The sequence below is a fragment of the Chenopodium quinoa genome, unplaced genomic scaffold (assembly GCF_001683475.1).
Source record: "Chenopodium quinoa cultivar QQ74 unplaced genomic scaffold, ASM168347v1, whole genome shotgun sequence".
Lineage (NCBI taxonomy): Eukaryota > Viridiplantae > Streptophyta > Magnoliopsida > Caryophyllales > Amaranthaceae > Chenopodium > Chenopodium quinoa.
The window spans coordinates 1,265,062-1,288,177 of NW_018743616.1; the positions used below are offsets into that span (position 1 = coordinate 1,265,062).

Sequence of the window (23,116 nt, forward strand, 5' to 3'; positions counted from 1 at the left end):
TTAATCCCCCCACCCCCACCCCTTTCCTTTATAGGTGCAGATGAAGATCGGAACAAGAAATATTATTGACAAAATTTTAAAAGATCTCTAGTAAAGTTATGCTGCTACAAACAAGTACTTTGTATCATAACTGTAGTTGATTTACCTAGAATGGGTACTTAATTTTACAGGACGTGATATGTGAATGTCACTCACCACGAAGTTTTGTTATATTAAACGGAGTAATACAAGAAAGATAAACGAAACCAACAAAAGAATAACACACGGAATTAACATGGTTCACTAATATGCATTGGGTAAGTCCATCGGACCAAAGATGCGAGTTTTATTGATTTTGAGAAAAACTAATTACAAAAGTAGTCTAGATTTAGATTAAGGGATTAAATTACTGCCAAAATAGGAATAAACCTGAAATGTAAGCCTCAACAAAAAAACCGTATGCCCAATAAAATAAGGGCTGTGGATTTCAAGGGCATACTCCAACCGACCAACATGCTACACTAGCCAACAATTATACAAATAATACAACAATGTATCACACAATGGTTCATTGGTTCCCAAGGAGGCGAGCAAGCAAATTATCGAATTATGTACCCCATTATTCCCTAAATAATAGGCCACATTTCAAAGGAATTGGCCCCATTATTTGTCTGAAATATTTCCATATGCAAATCTATCATACAATACCAGAGAGATTCACAGGTACACTATAGACGAGCCAATACCTTATTATCGGTGCTATCTTTACCAAGAAAGGGGTAATCAGTGTAACCCACTACAGGATCCTGGGTGTAGAATGTTTTCCGAAGATATCTATTCAAGGGAGAATTAACCTTAAACCTTTCGACCAAATCAGGATTCGATATAAAAAAGCCTCCCAAAAGATACTAAATCAGCGTCACCTTGAGCCACAGCCTCCATCCCAAGTTCCCTGGTGTATCCACCACTGCACATAAAAGAACCCTGATATGCTTTCCTCAGAGTTCGAATAAGCTGAGCTTCCTCTTCTTCGCTCCCTTGTCTAGCTGACTCGGTTTGGCCATATGCAACATATCGAGGCTGAGTTACATGAAGATATGTAAGCTGTGAGTTCAAATCTAACTGGAGTTTGTTGAGACACATGACCACAGTAAGGCCAAGTGCAAGAGGATTGGAGTCTGAGGCATCAAGGTGATCTATTGCTGGTGAGATCCTTATAGCAACTCTATCAGCTCCAATGGCTGTAGCCACTGCATGAACCACCTGAACTAAGAATCTACAACGGTTAGTAAGGGACCCACCATACTCGTCTGTGCGATCATTGATACCATCTTTTAGGAATTGGTCAATGAGGTAGCCATGGGCTCCGTGGATCTCCACTCCATCAAAACCTGATAATGACAGTACAAGCATTATATGGCTGAATTTTTTGTAAGTTCGTCGTCCATAATTGCTAAATTGTATACTGTATACTTCAAGTCGGCCTTGAAGACCATGACAAATTGATAAGAAACACTCTACAATTAGTGGTGACATTAACAATCCTAATAATAAGATACATCTTCCTTTTTAAAATTTAGCAATATTTCTCATGTTACCCTGCATATATTTTGAAATCTGCTTGTTTCCAAAGGTAATCTAACAGCTAATAAGGCCAGAGAGGTAATCTTGACAAAAAAGCATAGTGATTATATTTCATTTGTGAAATGACTGACACACACTCACACAGGTCTCTCTCACACACACACACACACACACACACACCAGCTAAACAATCATTAGAAGACGATGAACCTGCTTGAATGGCATTTATGGCAGCCTGACGATATTGCTCAACAATCTCAGGTATTTCATGGGAAACCAGGGCTCGAGGAGCAGGGTATTTTTCTGTAGACCCATCTGGCATCAGAATTCTCCATCTATTTGATATCGGCTTATTTGTTGAAGAGATTGGTGCCTTGCCTCCAGGTTGGTACACTATATAGAGCAAAGATCTTTGATATTTAATACAAAGAAAAAATTCGAAAATAAAGCAATAATGCTATATTATACGAGTAATTTATAATTATAGAGTGTGATTAGTGAACCTGTATGGGAGGCTCGACCAACATGCCACAACTGACAGAAGATGACTGCACCCTTGGCATGAACAGCATTAACCACTTTCTTCCATGCTTTGACTTGCTCATTAGTGTAAATTCCTGGGCAATGGGGAAACCTGCAGCATTAATTCCGTTTTGTCAGACAGACGGCAGTAAATTTTTTTGTCAGAAAGACCATGATATGTACACAGACGGTGAACTAAAAACAGAAGAACGTAACTAGCTAACTGTTAAATAAGAGAAATTGAAGAAAGCAAACATAGGAGGGAAACATGAAAACCAATTTGATTTTTCTAGTCTGGATTAGTTAACTGATAATTTCTCAAGTGCACAGTTGCTAGAAGAGACAACGCTACCATATGCCTTAGAGCCAGGGACAAAGCTAGGAAAGGGGTGGAGTATGCCTCACTACTGATTCCCACCTCCCCATCTCAGCTTTATGGCCCATCTATTTCTTAAGATGGCACGAGATTAAGCCTGTACATTTCACATTCCAGAAAGGCAGAAACAGCAAATTGCTTCTTTTTTATTCCACTCTTGATTCATATATTCACTAATATATTACACCAATAGCAATTAGTGTTATACCAGCTTAGTTTGCAATTTGCTGTTGCAATTCGCATTATAGGAGCAGGCAACAGCAAAGTAATATGTCCACCACAAATAGCTTCAGGTAACATCCAGTTAGCATAATAGCAGCATTATAGATTCTGTTTTTAGCTGCTCAACTATAGAGGTTTCTTTAGCAAATCTTCTATTCAACTCTAGCTAATATTACAATATTGAATTATTCTATCCAGTGTTGATTGCTAAATTTCTAAATTTTAAGGTTTAGCAAAGTCAAAGAGAGAAATAAAGAGGATGTATCAACATTCTACATTCAAATTAATTAAACCATTTTAATTGTTAAAGTTCTCAGCTTTTTTTACCCTCAACTTTTTTTTCAGAACTCTTTTCTTAATATATCATCAAACCTCCTCTTAAATTTCTAATTGTGCATTTGTGCCCCTACTTTAGACATGCAACTCATATTTTCTCAATATCAATAATCAAAATAATTATTATAGAGTATCATTTGATTAATCTATACCTAGTCTATAAAAACACGAACCTACAAGTCATGTACTTGTATTACTAGTAGCATTGCTACTAATTTCTTCCAGAGGTAGAATTGCTACTTATTTCTTCTATTGGTAACTATGGTTAATAGATGTCACCATAAACAAAAACTTTTATTAATAATGTCAACTTATGTAAAAAGTCAAAAGTACATAGCTACTGATTTTGATATATTTTAAAGAATCAAAACTTGGCTATCAATGATAAAAGTCAAAAGCATACGACTTGGGATGAGAATTTCCCAAAAGTAAAATGAAAACCAAAACTAATACGAAGTAGTTATATTTCATCAATTGGCTATCATTTGATAGATGATTCTAATCTAGTCTTATGACTTTTGACTACCACAATTTTTTAAAATGGACGGTTGAGATTATTTGTTTTTTTATTTATTTTAATTAGTAATTTAAAATAAAAATAATTTTTTAATTATTTTAAATATATTTTTATCTTCGAGAAATTATTTTTAAATATTTTTGAAATTCTAGAAATAAAAAATATATATAAAACAATAAAATTACTCATTAAAGATAAATCAAAAGTAAAACAATCTCAGCCGTCCAATTTAAAAAATTGTGATAGTCAAAAGTCATAAGTGTACATTAGAATTTTCAATCTGATTATTCGTTGCACGAGTCATAAAGCTAGTTAATTTTGTTTTCTCTACCCTATACATCACCTTCCCTAAAGTTATGTTATGTGTTTTTTTTTTAAAAACCATTGCATGAGTCATAAAACTAGTTTATAAATAAAAAATAAAAACACTCGAAAAAAATTCAAATCAATTGTAACATAATGCATCATAACAAACAATAATCTACTACTGTACAATTCAGATAATCTTCACAAACAATGTTATGACAAATCATCACATGATTCATACTCAAAAATATATAAATTATAAGAAAATTAAAAATACCCAGGAGCAGTAGGGGAAATGAGTGTCCCCTCAGAAATCAAGAAACCACCAGGAGTAGATCGCTGAACGTAATACTCTTTCAACGCATCGTTTGGTATCTCATTTATCGCCCTACATCTTGTCATAGGCGCCAATACCACCCTACAACAAATAATAATAAACGCGTCATTACTCAAAAATCCGAGATCAAATTCCATCTACATCATATAATACTCGAGACGGAAAGTAGTTAAAAAAGTACCTGTGGGAAAGAGAGAATTTGCCGAGTTTGTAAGGAGAAAAGAGCGATGCAGCTGAATCATTTACTTCATTCTTGTAACTTGCCATAACTGAATCAAGATTTTCTGCTGAGTTAAGAGAGTAAAGTTGGAGCAATTGAGTCAATGAGTCGTGGAATGATAGTCATAGTAGCAGCCAATTTTGATTGATGAGAGAAAAGGAGGTTATATGGTGTGGTCAAGACTAGATTAATTATGTGGTCGGTGGGTGAGAGATTTGATCATCGAACGGTTGAGATTAGATTGATCATGGTTGTATCTTGTATGGAATTTTAAGGATTGAGATGTTAGATAGGGAGAAGGGAGAGTGAAGTAGTGTAGTTATTGGACAAAAAAGTGGAAAATATAGTGCATTGGGGACTTGGGGTATTATTACTCGCATTAGTTGTTTTACAACACGTGGTTTTAATATCATTTCCCAATATGGTGTGTGGGAACTTGAGAGGACTCGTAAGTCAACACTAGTGCACAACTCTCGATAGCTTACACTCCATCCGGTTTTAAAAGATTGTTTCATGGAGTACTAATTAGAGATGGATTGTTGATTGGAGGTGGTCATGGGGCGTTTGCCCCAGGTTTAAATCTTTGAAAAAGTTTTTTCTGATTTCCTCTAAAATTTCTTCTATGGAAGTGTTTTTGTAACGTCCATTACTACATTTTTGTTTTTTTTGGAAGGTTTTGTTTCACTCATTTCTCTTTTCTCTCCTTCTCTTTCATCTCTTTTCTTCTGGTCTTAATTGTGAATCTTTGTACGGACTTTCACCGGTATTTCTACAGGTGGTAAGCACCAAAAACTTTTTAATTGCTTTCAATAAATGAATTTCATCTTTAAGATGATGGTTATTCTATTATGCTTAATTTCTTTATTTGTTCGTCTGCCAAGAATTGAAAATTTAGGGTTTCATAATCTCCACAAGTATCTACAAGACCATATGAGTATTTTCACTCAAACAACTATTCATCAGTGGATTTCAAGCCAAATTAATACTAACTCACAGATTGTATTGTTTCGGACAAAGTTTTTTATTAAGGAGATCGTTGGTCGAATCTGCAATGTAATCAGTTCTAATATGATTTGTACTTGTGTTGGAATTTTAGATTTCATAGGAATTATTTGTAAGTGTCGTTTGGCTATCTTTTATTAATGAAATCCTTTTTCTTCTTGTTAAAAAAAAAAAAAAAAAAAAAAAAAAAAAAAAAAAAAAAAAAACCTCCGTGCACTTGAAGATCTCCCTACATGATTTGGACAAGCTTAAGGAAAGAAAGGGAGTTGTTTCTCTATTGCCCCAATTAACTGTTTTTTTTTAATGAAGGTTTGCACCTTCATTCGCCAAGAAATCAAAAATCCCGATAGTGACCCCTCGCAATCAAGTATTGAGGGAAGCAATGATCTCAAGTTCGACTTTCAAAGCATGTGATAGCCCATGTGATATTCTGTTGAGAAAAATCATCGAGTCTGGAAGTAGAGAATAGATTAACCTTCACAATTACAGAATACATGTTGAAACTTGAGTAAAGCATTGAAGCCTTTGAAGGTGATTCCCCAATAGTGAGTGAACAAATCAAGGATAATGCATTAAAGGAATGGCCAGCCAACCTTGGAGCAAAAGGAAGGGAATAAATTCCATAGTTAGCAACAAGGAGATTTAACCTTGGAGTGAAAGGAAGAAAGTATGTTGTGAAGGGAAGAGATTCAACCAACTCTTAGCCGGAAAGCCATGATGGCCTAGCTACTACTATCAAAAGTAAGATAATGCAAAACAACTCGTACAGGATAGGCTTATGGGTTTGTAGTTATGTGCTTACAAGGATAGGCTTTGAGGTCCAAAACCTAGGCATTGAGGCTATGAAGAGAACCATGGATTTGCTTCTTTATTTTTTCCATTGCCAAATAAATAAATATATATATGTTAATGAGAACCTAGTATATAATGGGAACTAGGAACCAATGAAGACTGTCAGATCTAATTAAAAAAGGCGCGCGATCAACCGCCCTAATTCATTCAGACATTTTGAATGAATTGCACGAAAAACTAAGCGCGAATTCTCTCTCCTCTCTCTCCTCCGCCATTTTCTCTCTCCTCAAGAACGTTGAAAATCTTTGAAAAACCGCCATAACCACCATTGATAACTGCTTAATTACGCTATATTAGCACAATTTAAGTTCCATTATCTACACTTCTTCAGTTTTGGGAAAAAAAAAATTAAAAAAATTGGTGAAAATTGATGAAAGTTTAGGTATACTTCGATACTTTGAAGTTAATACAATTACGTTTATTTTTGTAGCAATTTCTAACTTATTTTTGTGTTTTAGGTTAAAATTTGTTAAAATTGAAGTAAAAGAGATCGAAGTGTTTCGAAGTTCAAAATGCTAAAAAATCAGGTATTTTTCTTGAATTTTTTTGTATTTTTTGAAATTGAAGTAGAAGAAGTTCAGTCAAAGTTTTTTTGTTATAATTTCGTTTGATTTAGTTTTGATTTGTATTTTTGATTTACTTTTTTGAAATATATCATGTTTCAAAGTGATTTCTTACTTTCAAAATGATTTTGAAGTTCAACTTGGATGAATTTGTTTTAATTCGTTTTATTTACTTTAAATTTGCGTGTTTCAGTAAATTTGTGGATTTATTTGTGTGTTTGAGTGTGTTTGTGTAAATTTTTATCTACATGCAATTATAATCATGTATTTGTTTGTGTATTTAGCAGTTTTTTTTAGTGATTTCTAGATAAATTTGTTCAAATTTCATTTGATTTACTTTAAATTAGGTTAGAAATTTGATAGAAATGTTGTTTAAGTATATGTTTGAGTAGCTTTGTATAAGTTTTAGATGTGCATGCAATTATAATTGTGTATTTGTTTGTGTACTTTGGTATAAATTTGGCGCAAAACAAATAGATCTTCTGAAAAATTGATCTTCATAATGTTTTGTTTATTGTAAATGTTTCAGTTTTAAAAGTAAATACATAATAATTTAAAGTTAGTGAAATATTTATATAATAATTTTATAATAATAATGAAATATTTAAATTGATCCTCATAATGTTGTGTTTAAAGTAATTATTTCAGCTTTAAAAGTAAATAAATTATGCTTTAAAGTTAATGATATATATATATATATAATAATTTGATATGACTAATGTTTCATTTTAACAGATTAAAATGAAGAAGACTTCAAAGAAAACTGTACTGTTGCAGCTGCAAAGAAATCTTCAAAGGTTTCAGCTGAAAGAAATCTATAAAGAAAGCTCATGTAGCAGCTACAAAGAAACCTCCTGTAGCATCTACAAAGAAATCTCCAAAGAAGGCTCCTATGTTAACTCCAAAAAAATCTCCTGTAGCAGCTACAAAGAAACCTCCTGTGGCAACTCCAAAGAAGTGTGTTGCACCTACGAAGAAATCTCCAAAGAAACCTGTTGAAGGTATGCATATTTGTGTAAATTTATATACATTGTTTAGATTTATTAATCTAATTTTTTCACTTCAACAATAGAAGGTGATAAGGATGAAAAGCTGTCAAAAAAAAAAAAAAACAAATATTGATAATGAGGAGGCTAAAGCAACTTGAACCTTTAGAAGGTTAAACAAAATTAATTATTGTCATATATAATCAATTGGGTTAATATAATTGATTTACTTTAACTGATTTTTTGTTTACTTTAATTGCTTTCTTTTTTTACTTTTAAATTTTATTGTTTTACTTTTAATAATGAATTACTGAATGTTGTGTATGGGTGTTTGGTTAACAAAATTTAAATATTTAATTATAGGGATGTTTATTATGATGATTTAGTTTTAGATTAATATTTGATATAATATGTCATGTTCAATGTTTGATTCTTCTATGTTTACTATGTTCTCTTTAACATCTATTTAGAAAGTAAATGGTTTGTCTTTAAAAGTAAATAGAATTCTATATAATGTAAATAAAAAAAAAACTGATATAAGATTTTGTTTATCAAGATGCATGGACCAAAAAAAGATAAGCAAAATATGAAAAAGATGAAGATGATTATGAACCAGAAGATGATGAAAAAACTGAATCAGAAGATGAAGAAGAGTCTGAATCAGAAGTTGAAGAAAAGGATGAATCAGAAGAAGAAGAAAAGATCAGGAAAAGAAGAAACAAATAAGACAAAACCTCGTCTAAAGAAGAAAATGAAGAAGGAGAAAACTAGAAAAAAAAACGTGAAAGAAGGTAGAAGAAGGAAAAAGCATAAAACAGATAAAGAAGTGGAGGAAGTTGTGGTTGTAGATGATGATGAAAGTGATGTAGATGACGGTGGTCATATCATAAAAAAAAAAAAAAAAAATACACTGCAGACCCAATGTTGTTTTCGATTTGATAAAAGACTTTAGTGAAGATCAGAAGAAGGATGTGCAAAGCATAGACTTTGGAGGTCTGTTTGAGTTGAAACAGACTCAAGTTCAGAAAAAAATAATACTTCCTTGGCTATGCCATCACTTCAATGAAAAGAGCGCCATGTTCAAAATTGATTTGTTAAAGGAGTTCTCTATAACAAGTTTTGATATTCATGATATCTTCCTGCTTCCCCATGTCATGCAAAACCAATTAACATATCAATTAAGGAAGAAAACTCTAGGAGATTTGAGGATGAAAAATGAGTAAAAGAACAAGCTGGAAATTCCTGAAGAAAATGATATAACTGTGAACAGTTTGGGGAAAAAAATTCCGAGCCTAAAAAATGGTGGTGATGATTTCAAAAGGTTTTTTGTTATGTATGTGTGCAACACCTTTCTTGCACCTGTTGCAAATAGGGTTATTGATTAAAAAATATTGGAGTATGCTGATGATGTGAATGAAATAAAGAACCTGGATTGGTGTATATTTGTTCTCAATAACCTTTGCAAAGCAGTTGAAAGGTGAATAAGAACAATGAAAAAGAATCAAATGGTTGTGTAGTTGTGCTTCAGATTGCCTACTTTCACCCCTTGTTTTTAGAGGCATCCATGAACTACCAATACAGCCATTGATATAGGACGGATGAAAAAATTAGAAGCAAAATAGCAAAGAAAGCAAAGACCAAATTTGGTCAAGGAGAACTTGTGAAGAATGTTTATCCAATTTGTATAAGGGATCCACCACTAACAAAAGTTTAAGGTTACGTTATTGAGACTTCTTACCAGCATTTCACAGACAAAGAAAGAAGATATATTACTTTGAACATACCATCCAATCTGATGACAAATACTGAAATATATCAAGCTGCTCGTGATGTAAGTATTATTTCTTCTATTAAATTTTATTTTTTCAGCTAATAAACCATGTTTTTGGTTCTATGACTTTATATTTCTACCTAAATTAAACATATATATTGTAAACACTAGCTTTAAAGTTGAGAGTAAGAGTAGAGTGTAATATATAAAATGATAGTTTTTAAAGTCAAGAAAGCAGACTTAAAAGTTAATAATTTACCTTTAAGGATAAATAATAATATTTTCATAGTTGTTATAACTATGGTATATTCATAATTTGCAGGAAGTTGAAGAGGATATGTTACTGTTGCAGAGAGATTCAGCTCTATTTTCATTGTTACATGCTAAAAGGGTGAACTCTATAACAGATAGGCTAAAAAAAGCTAAAACAGGTCCATCGACATCAAAAGGATCTCCATTAGTTTCTCAAACTCAGAAACTTTTAGAAGACCCTAGGATTCAAAGAGCTCCAGATGAAGTTGTTAAGATCTATGATGATTTGAAGGATGTTTCAAATGTTTTCTATTCTACTTGGGAAGAGCAAAATAGGAAGGAAAACCCTGAAAAGAATGTTCAAGATCATGTTGATGATCATATTGATGATCATGTTGTTGATCCATAACCTATTCATATCAATGATGATACTCCTAAACCTGCCAAAAATGAAGCACAGATCAATGAAGAGATCAATGAAGGGCAGACAGTTGATGCAGAAGCAGAAAAGGAAAGGGATGTTACTAAGGAAGTAGCCACAGTTCTTAGTAACATTCAAGAGGAGTTAGCTGCAGAAGGGGCTGATAATCTAAGGTAGGGTTAGGTGTTTCGGGTTATGGGTTAAGTGTTTAGGCTAGGTGTTTAAGTGGTTTAGTGTTTAGGCTAGGTGTTTACATGGGAACATGGGTAAGGAACAGGAACTAGTTCCTGAGAATGAGGAACTCAAAGTTTGACTAGCAAGGAACACTCGCAATACTAATCAAGGATAGGTATGGTTAGAGTTGAACACTCACTGTACTAACCATAAGACAAGCTAACCCCGAAAACTCCGAGTTAAGCTCACAAACTCGAGTCCACGAGTTCAAGTAACTTGAATCCACAAGTTAAAACAAGAAATAACACAAGATATATTTCAAAAGTAAATATTTCATTCATAATAATCTGATTACAAAAGCTAGACTAGACTTCCTTTTATAGACTAAGGAAGTAGTTACATTAATTAACTGACTTAGCTAATTTAATAAAAGGAACTTAAAAGTCACCAGCAAAAGGGAACTCAACAGTCGCCACAATGAGCAGTCCCTCAATGTAACAGTTCCATGCAAACCATCATACATTGAAGACTAATAATTACTGATGTTCCTTAACGAGTTCCTTAATCAGTTCCTTAGAGAACTCGCTGTAGATGCGCCCAGCTTTCTCCCTTATAACGGCTAACAGTTACAACTTTTATTACAGAAACTTAACTAAGCTAATTACTACTATAAACTGAAAATAAAACATGCAAATAAGTAGTAATAAAAAGCAATTAAACTAAGGAGGTTATACTCCATGAATGGCGCCCAAATAAGTGAATAAAAACCCACTTGAATGCTTACTTAACGTGTGTAACCCCCTCTTTATTTCCCTTGTCTTGGCTGCCTTCAAATCAGAAAGGAACAAGTAATATTCCTCCCCCAATTCTCATGAAAATATCTAAGGCATCCAAGGCAAATTAATTCCATGCTTATTCATCCATCCAAGTCACGCAGGACTTGTACAAAGACGAGGATATGTTGAAACTCATGCGTGGAACATGGTCAAGTTTGGACCCTTGAATGAACAGCCCATGGACAATAGGAACTTGATTCTTTTGGACCCTTGAACGTGTGTTTGGACCACTTGGACCACTTGACTCATTGGCTTTCACGAACTCTTTATCAAGGACCAATTCCGGATCAGATGTAAGCACATATTTCTGATTTTGAACTATAAAATTTGTAACTTCTGTATTATGTTAAACATGGCCTAACTAAGTTTGTTATTTTTTTTTTCCCAGGAGTACAAAAGATTGAAGCACCTTATGGTTACAACACTTCTTCAAATGCTTCTCAACAAAGAAAACCATATGGAATCTAAATTGCTTGCAAATGTGAAGGAATGGGAATCTAAGAAAACAGAAAACGTAAGAATTATTTTATTATATATATATATATAATCATATTTATTTTACACATTCTAACATTTTATTAAACTTCATTACTATTTTAGGCAGCAAAGGAAAAAAAATGAAGATCATTGATGGAAGAAAACAAGATTTGAATGTGAATATTTTGGTTTGAACATGTATGTACTTGGTACATGTGGATATTTTGGGTAGATTTGAACATTTATGTACTAAGTACATGTAAATATTTTCATATGATATTTTGAGTAGATTTGAATATATATATTTTGGGTTAATCTGAATGTTTATATAAATTTTTTATGATATTATAGTATGAAATATTTATGAAGTATTTTTTTTAAGAAACAAATTTTATAATTTTCATTAAGGTAAATCAAAATTTTCAAAAAGTAAAAGAAATGTATTATAAAGTAAATATGATAAGCTTTTCTTTAAGGTTCCCTAAGATTTTTCACTACTTGCACAGTTGCACCTACCCTAATGGCCTAATGATATTGAGACCAAGAGAATGTCTCACCTATGGTCAATTTGAGATATTATCATCAGAAAAAGCTATTATACGTCAATGATTGATAGAAAGACACGAGTTGCGTAAAAGGCCCGAAGACAAGAAAACTATTGCTCAAAATGCTACTTCAATTTTGCATCTTACTATTATTGGGCAATTTTAATGCTTGAAAAATTCTATCGGCATGAATGAGTATGCATGACAGCATCACCCAACCAAGATTAGTTTAAAATTAAGGAGCCTGCGTCACTTTCTTTTGTTCGGAAAGTTATTAATCATTGAGCTGTGGAGTCGTCCCATTGTTTGATAAAAGTTGTGCATTTCATCAATTTACATTAATTATCTTAGTAAACACCTTTAAACATCATCTTTTGTCATTCAATAGGCAACAAAGATATAAAACAAGTAAATAAAGCCAACTTCATTGATATTCTCTGAAAGAAGGATATGGCATGATATAATCTTATAAAAGTGCATCCATATCGTCTTCATCAACTGACTGGTATTCTGGTAGTTTTCTTTTGTCATTGAAATGCGTGAAGTCTGGTATTAGTGGCATAAAATTTTGTTGTCTTTTGGATAATCTATTGGATATCTTACTATGCATCCCAAATAGCAGAATGCAATAATCAAATTGATCTTACCAGAAACCCTGTCTGAATTATTGTCCTTGCTTCTATATAACAGATTCATGTGAAGATATGCTGATTGAGGACTGTTACATTAGTGTGGGGGATGATGGAATAGCAATAAAGAGTGGTTGGGATCAATATGGCACTGCTTATGGCAAGCCCTCTAAAAACATTCTCATCCGAAATCTTGTTGTTCGATCTATGGTCAGGTGAGTGAACTTCAATTATGAATTGTATAATTCCTTTTGAGTTTTTTGCTTTAGTCTAATCATAGAGTAATTTTTTGTGGATGAATGCTCATATTGTGAATTTGTTGTGATGTGAACCGTCGTTGTTGGACCGACTTTGAACATTTTGGTCTTGTAGGTACGAAAATAAGCTCATGGAATCATCTCAATTTTAGTTTTGACTGAGAGTGTTCAGCTCTTTTTATAACTCTCCCCAATATTTCTACCACGCTATCGCTCACAGATCCCACCCAAGGAAAAGTACATTACAAAGTTGAGTAATAACTTTTTTATTAGTTTCCTCATTTAGCACTTTAAGTTTGATGGTGCTAAGATCCATCTGGTCACATTTAATCATTACAAAGGGGAAAAAAATATATCAAGAATAATGCAATTTTGACTATCAAATATAAGAAATGAGGGAGCCCCAGTTTCTCATAGTGAGAAACAAAATTTGTTTCTCACATGGCATTTTTGGAAATAAACCAACAACTTTATTCAATTGTGGAGCCCACAATAATGAAAAAGTTGTTGATTTATTCACGAAAATGCCCCCATGAGAAACAAATTTCGTTTCTCACCATGAAGCAGGGAATTTCCCATAAGGTTAGATCTATAGACGATTTCGTAACCTCAATTTTTTTCAAGAGTTAGCCGAATATATTACTCCGTATATTGAAATTAGGTCCATGATCCTATCTTGTAGCAGTGAGGATTTATGAAGATAAAGTGCTATGACTGGGTTGTAACATGTCATGAATCTCATGATAGTAGGTCAATATGCTGAGTTTTTTTTGCCAATCTTTTATATTTGCAGTTCAAGAACATTGGAACTTGCTCATATTACCTCTGAACTCGTGAACTCTCTGTAAAATTTGACAATATTAACTAAAAAGTTGCTTTAATTGGTAAATAATTTGCCAATTCTTTCAGGTTTCGTTTATGAGATGCTGGAATTTGGAAAGTTGATGTTCAACACACTAAGACTGGATTATGAAGAGCGATTTCTCATGTAAGCAATTAAATGTGAATATCACTTAATTACATACACATGGGAAGCTTACTTGTTCCCCTATTATATTGGTTGTTATAGGATCCACAAGGAGCAGATTGAGAAGGGTGATTGATGCAACTAACGAGGAAATGAATGATCGCCTGAATAATGTCAAATGCCTACTTTGTATTTGCGAAACAACACCGATAACAAAATCACCCGAGAAATAACATCTAACTTGGGGAACCATGCGCATCGCACGCGGGTTTTATTTATTTTTTAATGAGATACTGATATCTTCTATGCACATAAATTCTTTCTGGGTTGTAATTTAAGTCGGATAATTTAATTTGTACCCCTAATTTTTATGGCAATGCAAGTAAGAAGTGAAAGAGGAAAGAGGATTTTATGCAAAATTTACTATAATAATCGATAGCTTTTGGGGAAAGATATGGTTGGAGATATATATATATATATATATATATATATATATATATATATATATAGAGAGAGAGAGAGAGAGAGAGAGAGAGAGAGAGAGAGAGAGAGAGAGAGAGAGAGAGAGAGAGAGAGAGATGGCCTAGGTCTTGGGAGTTGAGAGAGAAAGGCCTAAAGAGAAAGGGAGAGAGATTGGAAGAAAGAGGGAGATATAGAGAAGCCAAGAGAAATAGATGGGTTGGGGGATAGGGAGAGTGTTAAGGAGAGAAAGGGAGCAAGTACGAGGACTAGGAAAGAAATAAAGAAAGAGAAATAAATTAAGGAATAAATTAAAGAGAAATAAATCTCAATTCAACATGATTTCAATTTAAAATTGGACAGTTGATCAACATATTTTTTTTCATCTACGATTATCAATATTTTACCAATTTCATAAACTTAGATAAAGTTGCCTACTATTCCACTCTTTTTTATAATTTACTCTAAACAAATGAAACCTACTAATATCGTCATTCCTTTTTTCAATTTGTTTTGGATTTGCCACTTAACCTCATACCTAATATCTTTTATATTAGTTCGCGTTTTACCAATCAATTTGTAAACATTTTATGTATCACTTTTTTTTCGCAATTATAGAACAATACTTTCCCAAAATAAAAACTTAGTCATGCATTCTTTATTTATAACAAAAATTATCCTTAAAAAACTTTCCTCCACTTCATTAGGTATTACATATTGTCATTATGAAACTTAATCATACTTAACTAAGCCATTAATAATTTTAGCAAATATTGAAAACGGTAAATGCACACTACATTAAACACACCAATACTATTACTTTAAAACTTTTTCATCTAACCTCTTTAAACTTGCATATACATTAAATACGCCTCTAATGATAAAAATTTCCACATCATACCTTCCATTTAATTTCACGAAATTGGAGAGGCGCTCTAACAACTAGTGAATTACAGTTTCACAAAAGTATATATATATATATATATATATATATATATATATATATATATATATATATAATGATTCTTTGTTCAATCTGTAATCCATCTAGATCTTCAACAGCTTAATTCATCATGAAAATTCCAAATACAGAGGTACCTATAGGAGTTTGCACAAAATAAAAAATAATGAAAAGTAAATCGAAAATGAAGAAAAGTAAATCAATTATAATGAAAAGTAAATGAAACAGAAACAAAAGTAGAATACCTTAAAAACTACTTGTTTGGACAGTTTCTACTATCATGTGAAACTCCAGATTGCCTACAAGCTCTACAAGTTCTTCCCTTTTTGGATTTTTCTTCAAAGGCTATTTCTTTAGCACTTTTCAAGCGCTTAGAGCTTCTAGCAGAACATTTGTTAAGGCATTGATTTGAGGCAAGATGTTTACATCTACCTTATTTGATCCAACTAGAAGCTCAATATCAGCTTCTTTAAGTTCTTTAGAAGTTCCACCTTCACCATTTTTCATTTTCATCATTTCTTCCTCAAATGAAGTCAAAACTCTTAATAAGATCAGATAGATCATCCTCACATTACTTTGCTAAACTAACACAAGAGAACATCTTGGACCACACATCAAAAATTAACTACTTCTTTTTATCAAACTTAGAAACATCATCCACACATTGAAAATTACCAATCAATGAAGCATTATTCAAAACATCTTTAGTCCAACGATTCAAAACATAACGATCAGGAATTTCATAAATGGATTTACCTTTCATAATGAATAGTAAGTGTTTGCACAATATACCCTAACTCTCGTACATCTTGCAGGTACAAGTGCACTCATGTGTGGATAAATCAAAAGTAACATCAAAATTTTTCCTCCGTCCGTTATCCACAATAATAGAAAACTCAACACCATCACCATAAAGAAAGTTACAACTCTCTACCCCACATGAATAACAGGCAGCCTCACATTCCTGTTGAAACTCATAAAAAATAGCACGAGTGTAAACAAGAGATGCATGTTTTTCCAATTGTAACTGAGTGACCAATTGAGGCATGGACTTGTTTAGTCTAGTAAGCTCATCCTGTTCACGCCTATGAGCATCCAATGCAGTTTCATAGCGAAGAATAAACTTGACACAAGTAACATGAGGGTTGATAAAGTTACAAAAGAAGTTATTCTCACCCTCAGATCTAGAAGTAGATCTTAACCCACCCATAAATAACTCTCTGAAATAGGCAGGGATCCAAAGGTGCTTAATATTGAACATATGAACAAACCACTCATGATTTTGCAACCCAAATTCTTGTAAAACAAGATTCCAACCCTGAACAAACTCATAAGGTTCTATCTCCCTATCCCAGAATACTGCACTTAGTTTCTTCAAGAAATCAGTTCCTTGGCACAACTGAGGACCAACCCGACCTTACGCATAATGTGCCACATGCACAGCCTATGCTTGGTTCCTGTAAACACCTTCTCAATGGCAATACCCATGGCAGGGTCTTGATCTGTAATAATGCAGGAAGGTTTCTTTCCCATACACCTTAATAATGTCTGAAATAGCCAAACAAAAGATTCTATATCTTCTTTGGAAAGAAAAGCAGCACAAAAAATAATAGATCTTTTATGGTGATCTACACCAGTGAAAGGAAAGAACACCAAAGAATACTTGTCTGTGTCATTAGTCGTATCAAAAGAAATAGTCACCAAACAACTGAAAATATAATCCTTCCTACGTATAAGATCTGCCCAAAATGCTCGTGTTAGATGCCTATTTGCATCAACACAATAATAAAAAAAATAACTACCCTTACTATTCTTAATTCTCTCCTCAAATTTTGAACAAACATGGCACCATCAGCATCCAATATATACACTTTCAAGTCACGATAAAAGTTTTTGAAGTCATTTTTACTACATTTAACATGTTTATACCCACCACACATTTCTTTCATAAATCTATACGACATCAAAGCACCAATATTCAACTTAGCATTATCAAATATGATTTTTTTGTGAACATAAGTAATGCCAACTTCACATTTATTAACTTGTCTGGTAATAGGAGTCGCAAAAGGATGACAGTGAGATTCATAAAAATGATGGATCATATATTTCCCCCCACTACAATATCTAAACTTAATTCTTGCACCACATCCAACTCTCTTCACTAACTTCTTCTTCAAAACTGCACTATCAACATTTTTCTCAACTCTACTCTTATTAGTTGACACAAACCATTCTTTGCTACATAAAATATACTTGATTATTACAAGTCCCCTTTTCTCCATTAGGACCAATCACGTTCTTATCTGTTTTAGTAGTACTAAAACGAATTTTAAATCCACATTCATTAGCATATACTTGGAATAAAAATCAATTCCATCTTGGAGACTATCAAATTTCATTCCCAAAACAGGTTTTTTTTGCAAAGAACAACCAGGAATGTACTCTTTTTCACCTTTAGAATTATGCAATATCCTAGGAACCACATGCTGAGAAGGTGTTTTCAAAATGCTTACACTAACATCTGCAGGAGTAACAATAGAAGATGAATGTTCAACAACATTACCATATGTAGAAGTCACAGCAGAGGAAGACTGATCAACTACATTAACATCTCTAGAAGTCACAGCAGAGGAACACTCAACTGGTTCATTCATCTTCCTGAAATGTAAATAATTCAAAGTACAAAGTAAATAAAACGGATATAAAGTAAAACAAACAAAAATAAAAGTTAAATAATAAGAATGCAGCAGTAAAAATAAGTAAAAGGTAGCAGAATGTACAAAATCAATGAATAAACGAGAATCAAAAAGACAAACATAAGTAATTGATACATCTTCCTGAAAGTAAATGATTCATATTATAAAGTAGATGAAAAGTCACATAAAGTAAAACGAAAAACATAATAGTGAAAGAATAAGAATTTAGTACCAGAATTTGTTGAAAATAAACGAATAAATTAAAAAGGAAAACATAAAAAACATAAAAAAAGTGAAACAAACATAATAAAAGTGAACTAGAAGAATTAAGCAGGAGTAATAATAAAAAGTAGAGGATGTAAAGTTTAAAGTAAATAAAACACCATAAAAAGTAAAACAAACAAAAATAAAAGTTAGATAATAAGAATACAGCAGTAACAATTACTAAAAGATAACAGAATGTACAAAATCAATGAATAAACCAGAAGCAAAAAGAAAAACATAAGTAAGTGTAAAAGCCCTAAATCAGAAATAAAAAAAACCCTAAATCATAAAAACAAAACCCTAAATTGAACACTAAGTCGTAGAAAATCAATCAGGGAACAATTAACAAGAAAGAATAAACTAATTTGATAAAATTTACAATAACAAAACCCTAAATCGCGAAAATTTTAACGAATTAAACAGAAGAATTGAAATAAACAATGAAAATCAAAAACAGAAAAAAAAAATTACCACAATGATAACAAAAATCGAAGAATACGAAGTAAAAGAAGATCGAAATCAAAGAATTTGACAAATCAATGAGCGCAAGAGAAGAATTCAAATTGCGAAAAATCGCCTTTGAGAGAATTCGAAGGTAGAGAGAGAATGCGGAAGAAGAGAGAAAGAAAATGAAGCAGCGCATGAAAAAGAAGCGAGGTCATTCAACTGACGAAATTACAAAAATACCCTTAATGAAATTGAAAAAGGCGGGTGAAACACTACGAGCTGTCAGATTGAGAGCGATCAACGGTTTAATGACATTTTGGTATAAAACCAACAAGTATGAGACCTCCACTTTATTACTATTACTTGGTTAGTATTTTCGTAGCAATGTATTTGGTTTAGAATATTGTAATGATTTCCCCAAGTAAGAACTAAGAAGCATACAACATTAAAAGACACATTCTTTTAGAGAAAAAATGATCTTGATTGAATAGCTTATGCTCCTCCTTCTATGCCTTCTCTAATAATGTGTCTCCTTATTGATTTTTCTTCCTCTATTCTTTAATTTTATGGTTGAATCGATTCATCTTTTGATTTTCAGTGTATTTATTTTGGATGATCATGTTTGTAAGTTTTTGAAAATTAAACCAAGGTTTCTTAGTTTGACTCTCTCTCTCTCTCTTCTTCTTCTTCTTCTTCTTCTTCTTCTTCTTTTTTTGTCTATGTCTGTTTGTTATTATTGGCTCTAATAGTATTTCTATGACAATATGTCCTTGAAATTACTATCAAAGTGCGTGCTCTTTCATTTTTACTATTAATTAACTGTCTCTAACATTTTTCGGCTTCTTTTAAAAATTAATTTTGAAAATTTCTTTTTCTTCACGAACTTGGATATTTCAGTAGTTTTTTATTTTTATTTTTTATATTATGATGTTTACGGTGTGATCCTAATTATTTTTACTAATATTTTGTGAATTAAACTATGATAGCCAAATGAGACCTTTTTTTTTTACATATAAAATGAGACTCTAAATAGAAATTTTTGGCCTCAACTAGCTATACTCCATAAGGAATCAACTAAGGTAATTTTCGTAAATAAAAAAAAACCCTATCTATATACTAAATTTTAGTACCAACGAAATATATATGTAATACCATCCTTAGTAGTATCTAAATAACATCCTACGATAATTTGCTTTAATTGGTATTGTTCTAGTATTGCGGTTAGTATCATATTTAACAAGTATTGTTGTTGGTATATCTTGTTATATTGTTGGTATCTTAACCACGTTTATTTTGAATTTGTTGGTATCTAGCTGTGTTGAATTGGTATCAGAGTCATACAGTTAAATTTAAGCTAATTTTATAATTAAATTAGTAATAAAGTAAAACTGGAGAATACTAGGCCTTCTACCGAGTGTAAGAAACCTGATTTTAAGCATTACTATCACATTCCTGAAAATACTAGTAATTTTGGCCCAATCCTTAATTATATAGCAGATCAAATTGATAAATTAAAATCAAAAGTTGATAATATATATGCTCGTTGTATTAATATTGAAAACAAAATATCAATAACTACAACCGATATTAATAAAAAAAGTAAGTGAGCTAAAAGAACAAGTTAAACAAGTACAACTTGCTTTAACAAACGAAGTTAGACATCAAGCTAATAAAGAAGTATCACCTAATAAGGAAAAGTTGTCCCTTATAAATATAAATATTCTTTTCAAAATCTGGATAAAAATAAGAAGTTTACTGTGTCACTCCCTAAAAGACCTACTAGTAACCAATAAAAGAACAAAGAGACTAAAGATGAGCCATCATCTTCAGGAGAAAACGATTGAAGAATTGCAAATCTTATTTGATAAAGAAGAAGAACCTGATAAGCTAAACGAAATCATGAAAATATTTCTGAAAAAGAGATTGTGATGAAGAAGTAGAGGAAAATAATTATGTTTCTTTAAAGGAAGATTATATCAACAAATGGGATTAATGAAGTTAGATGATCTAGACTTTCTATCTATTGAAGTTGTTCAACAAAAGATTGAAAACAAACTAGGTAAAGAGTAATGGATAATAATGATGTTGGAGAAGAAATTATTAATGAAAACATTAATGTAAACAATGTTATCCAAAGACCTAGGTATCAAGGAGAAGGAAGTTGCACACGACTAAGATACATACCAGGGAAGACTACCCGATTTATTGTCAAGGTTATGCCTAATCAAATACCTAAACAAGAAGAAGTAACTCTTGAACCCATAAGTCAAACTGATTATAAGCTTAAATTAGATGGTGTAAGAGATAGACAAGATGTTTAAGATCAGTGGAAAAAGAGCATGAGTAGTGTACTAAATTTAAACACTGAATGGACTTCTGAAAATTTCTTAAACTATATCGAACATAGCTTTTATGGCTATGTAGAAGACTAATATGATGGTATAGATGAAGAAGTCAAAACTACATTAAGAGCTAGTGAATCTCCTACTATAATGTTTCGGCAGTTATGTCAATACATTGAGTTAGAATTCATTGGTCATAGAGCTGATCCTAATGAAAAACTAATGGAATATTAAAGAAAGTTAAGTAATTTGTCAATCTATAATATGAAATATGTCGAGAGCTACATTATGGAATTTGAAACATATTATTATAAAATTGATGAAAATGAAACAAATCTTGGAATGTTCTATGATAAATTACCAAGTCCTCTTAGAAGAAATTAGTGAAAAATACCAAGAATGGAGAGAGAAATTCTTAGCTAGAGATGCCCTAGGTAATAGAATTACTTTCCTAAGAAAATGGAATGAAAAGAAATGTAGAGAAGTTGCGGGAACTCAACAAATGAAAAGGCAATTTCTCACTTGTTGGGATTTCCCAAATAACTATGGATGTGAAAGAAAAAACAATAACAAGAGAAAGAATTATAAGAAAAATAAATTTGACAAATCAAGAGGAGAAACCTATAAGAAGTACTATAAACATAAATATAGAAAACCCAGTAGGTTTTTCAGAAAAGAAACATATTGTCCTGAGAAGAAGAAAACATGCAAGTGTAAGTCTTGAGGAGAATTAGGACATTATGCTAATGAATGTAAGAAAGCTAATCATAAACTAATGGAAGCCTTAAGAAGTTAGGACTACATAGAACTACCAGAAGACGGGGCGTTAGAATTGGCTTTGAGTAATAATAAAGGAATACTAGAGATAATAGAGAAAGAAAATGAAAACAATGAAGAACCTGAAGACAGTGAATTTGAAGAAGAAAATTATGAAGAAATAAATAATATGATGGAAGAGGAAGTATTAAAAAACTCAGAATCAGATGATGATGAGGATAAAAGTAAAATGACTATAGGTCAACTAAAAAGAACTGAGTATTCAATTGAAGATAAAGACCTAGATCAAATGAACAAAGAAAGTTGGAATTTTCTCCAGATTACTAAAGATAAAATATTTAAAACTTCTTTGTTTAAAACTAGAATTAAATATGTATGTGAGAAAATGGAAGGAAGTATAGTAATCGAGGATTGCAAAAAGAAAGCAGCAGAAATTAATATCATAAACTGGAAAAGCATTAAGAACCATAAAGAAAAAGGAAATTATAGTTATATTTGTATTGGTGCAGTACAAGTATACATTACTCCTTTACAAGATTTTGGCAAGGATGTTAAATGTCTAACCTTTGTTTGTGATGTTAGACATAAAGAGTTCTATGATCAAATAATTAGTGGTATCACATGTAATTTAAGTCAAGGAACAGTAAGCTACATATGTGAACCTAGATATTATGTTAGCCTAGAAGATTCGTTTGCTTCAAAGTTTTGGCTATCAAGTTATTAACCGATGGAGTTAAAATGCATAAAGGAACTCGACCTATACAGTTAAGATGGAAGGTAGTCTATAAGTTGGTATACACTATAGATTCATCTTTCAAGAAACAAATAGTTGATGATCAGAAATATGAGCAAGGAGCAGGCCCTAAGAAGAAAATTACCCCTACAAAAGTAAATCCTAATGAGATTGAAATTGAAAAAACTTGGGAAGAATTCTTCATGAATCCTGCAGTTAATAATAGGTCAAGTAAGCTGTTAATTGATGAATCAGGATTGCTTCATATTGGGATAACTACAAAACCTAAAATGCAGAGAAGTA

The 23,116-nt window shown here is 32.0% G+C and overlaps 2 protein-coding genes and 1 pseudogene across 2 annotated transcripts; 1 reads left to right on the top strand and 2 right to left on the bottom strand.

The window, feature by feature from the left end:
- Positions 1–278: 278 nt before the first annotated feature.
- On the bottom strand, positions 279–4,729 carry LOC110682987 (annotated as a pseudogene).
- A 3,668-nt stretch (positions 4,730–8,397) lies between these two features.
- LOC110683127 (glutamic acid-rich protein-like) lies at positions 8,398–14,267 on the top strand. Its single transcript, XM_021859477.1, has 9 exons — positions 8,398–8,667; positions 9,896–10,219; positions 10,286–10,419; positions 10,493–10,553; positions 11,645–11,770; positions 12,824–12,827; positions 12,969–13,067; positions 14,074–14,152; positions 14,234–14,267. Exons 1-9 carry the CDS (start codon positions 8,398–8,400, stop codon positions 14,265–14,267), a joined length of 1,131 nt encoding a protein of 376 aa, XP_021715169.1.
- A 2,077-nt stretch (positions 14,268–16,344) lies between these two features.
- Positions 16,345–18,208, bottom strand: LOC110683128 (protein FAR1-RELATED SEQUENCE 5-like). The gene is made up of 4 exons (XM_021859478.1): positions 17,910–18,208; positions 17,394–17,792; positions 17,019–17,316; positions 16,345–16,950 (listed from the first exon to the last, which is right to left on the bottom strand). Exons 1-4 carry the CDS (start codon positions 18,206–18,208, stop codon positions 16,345–16,347), a joined length of 1,602 nt encoding a protein of 533 aa, XP_021715170.1.
- Between the last annotated feature and the right edge of the window lie 4,908 nt (positions 18,209–23,116).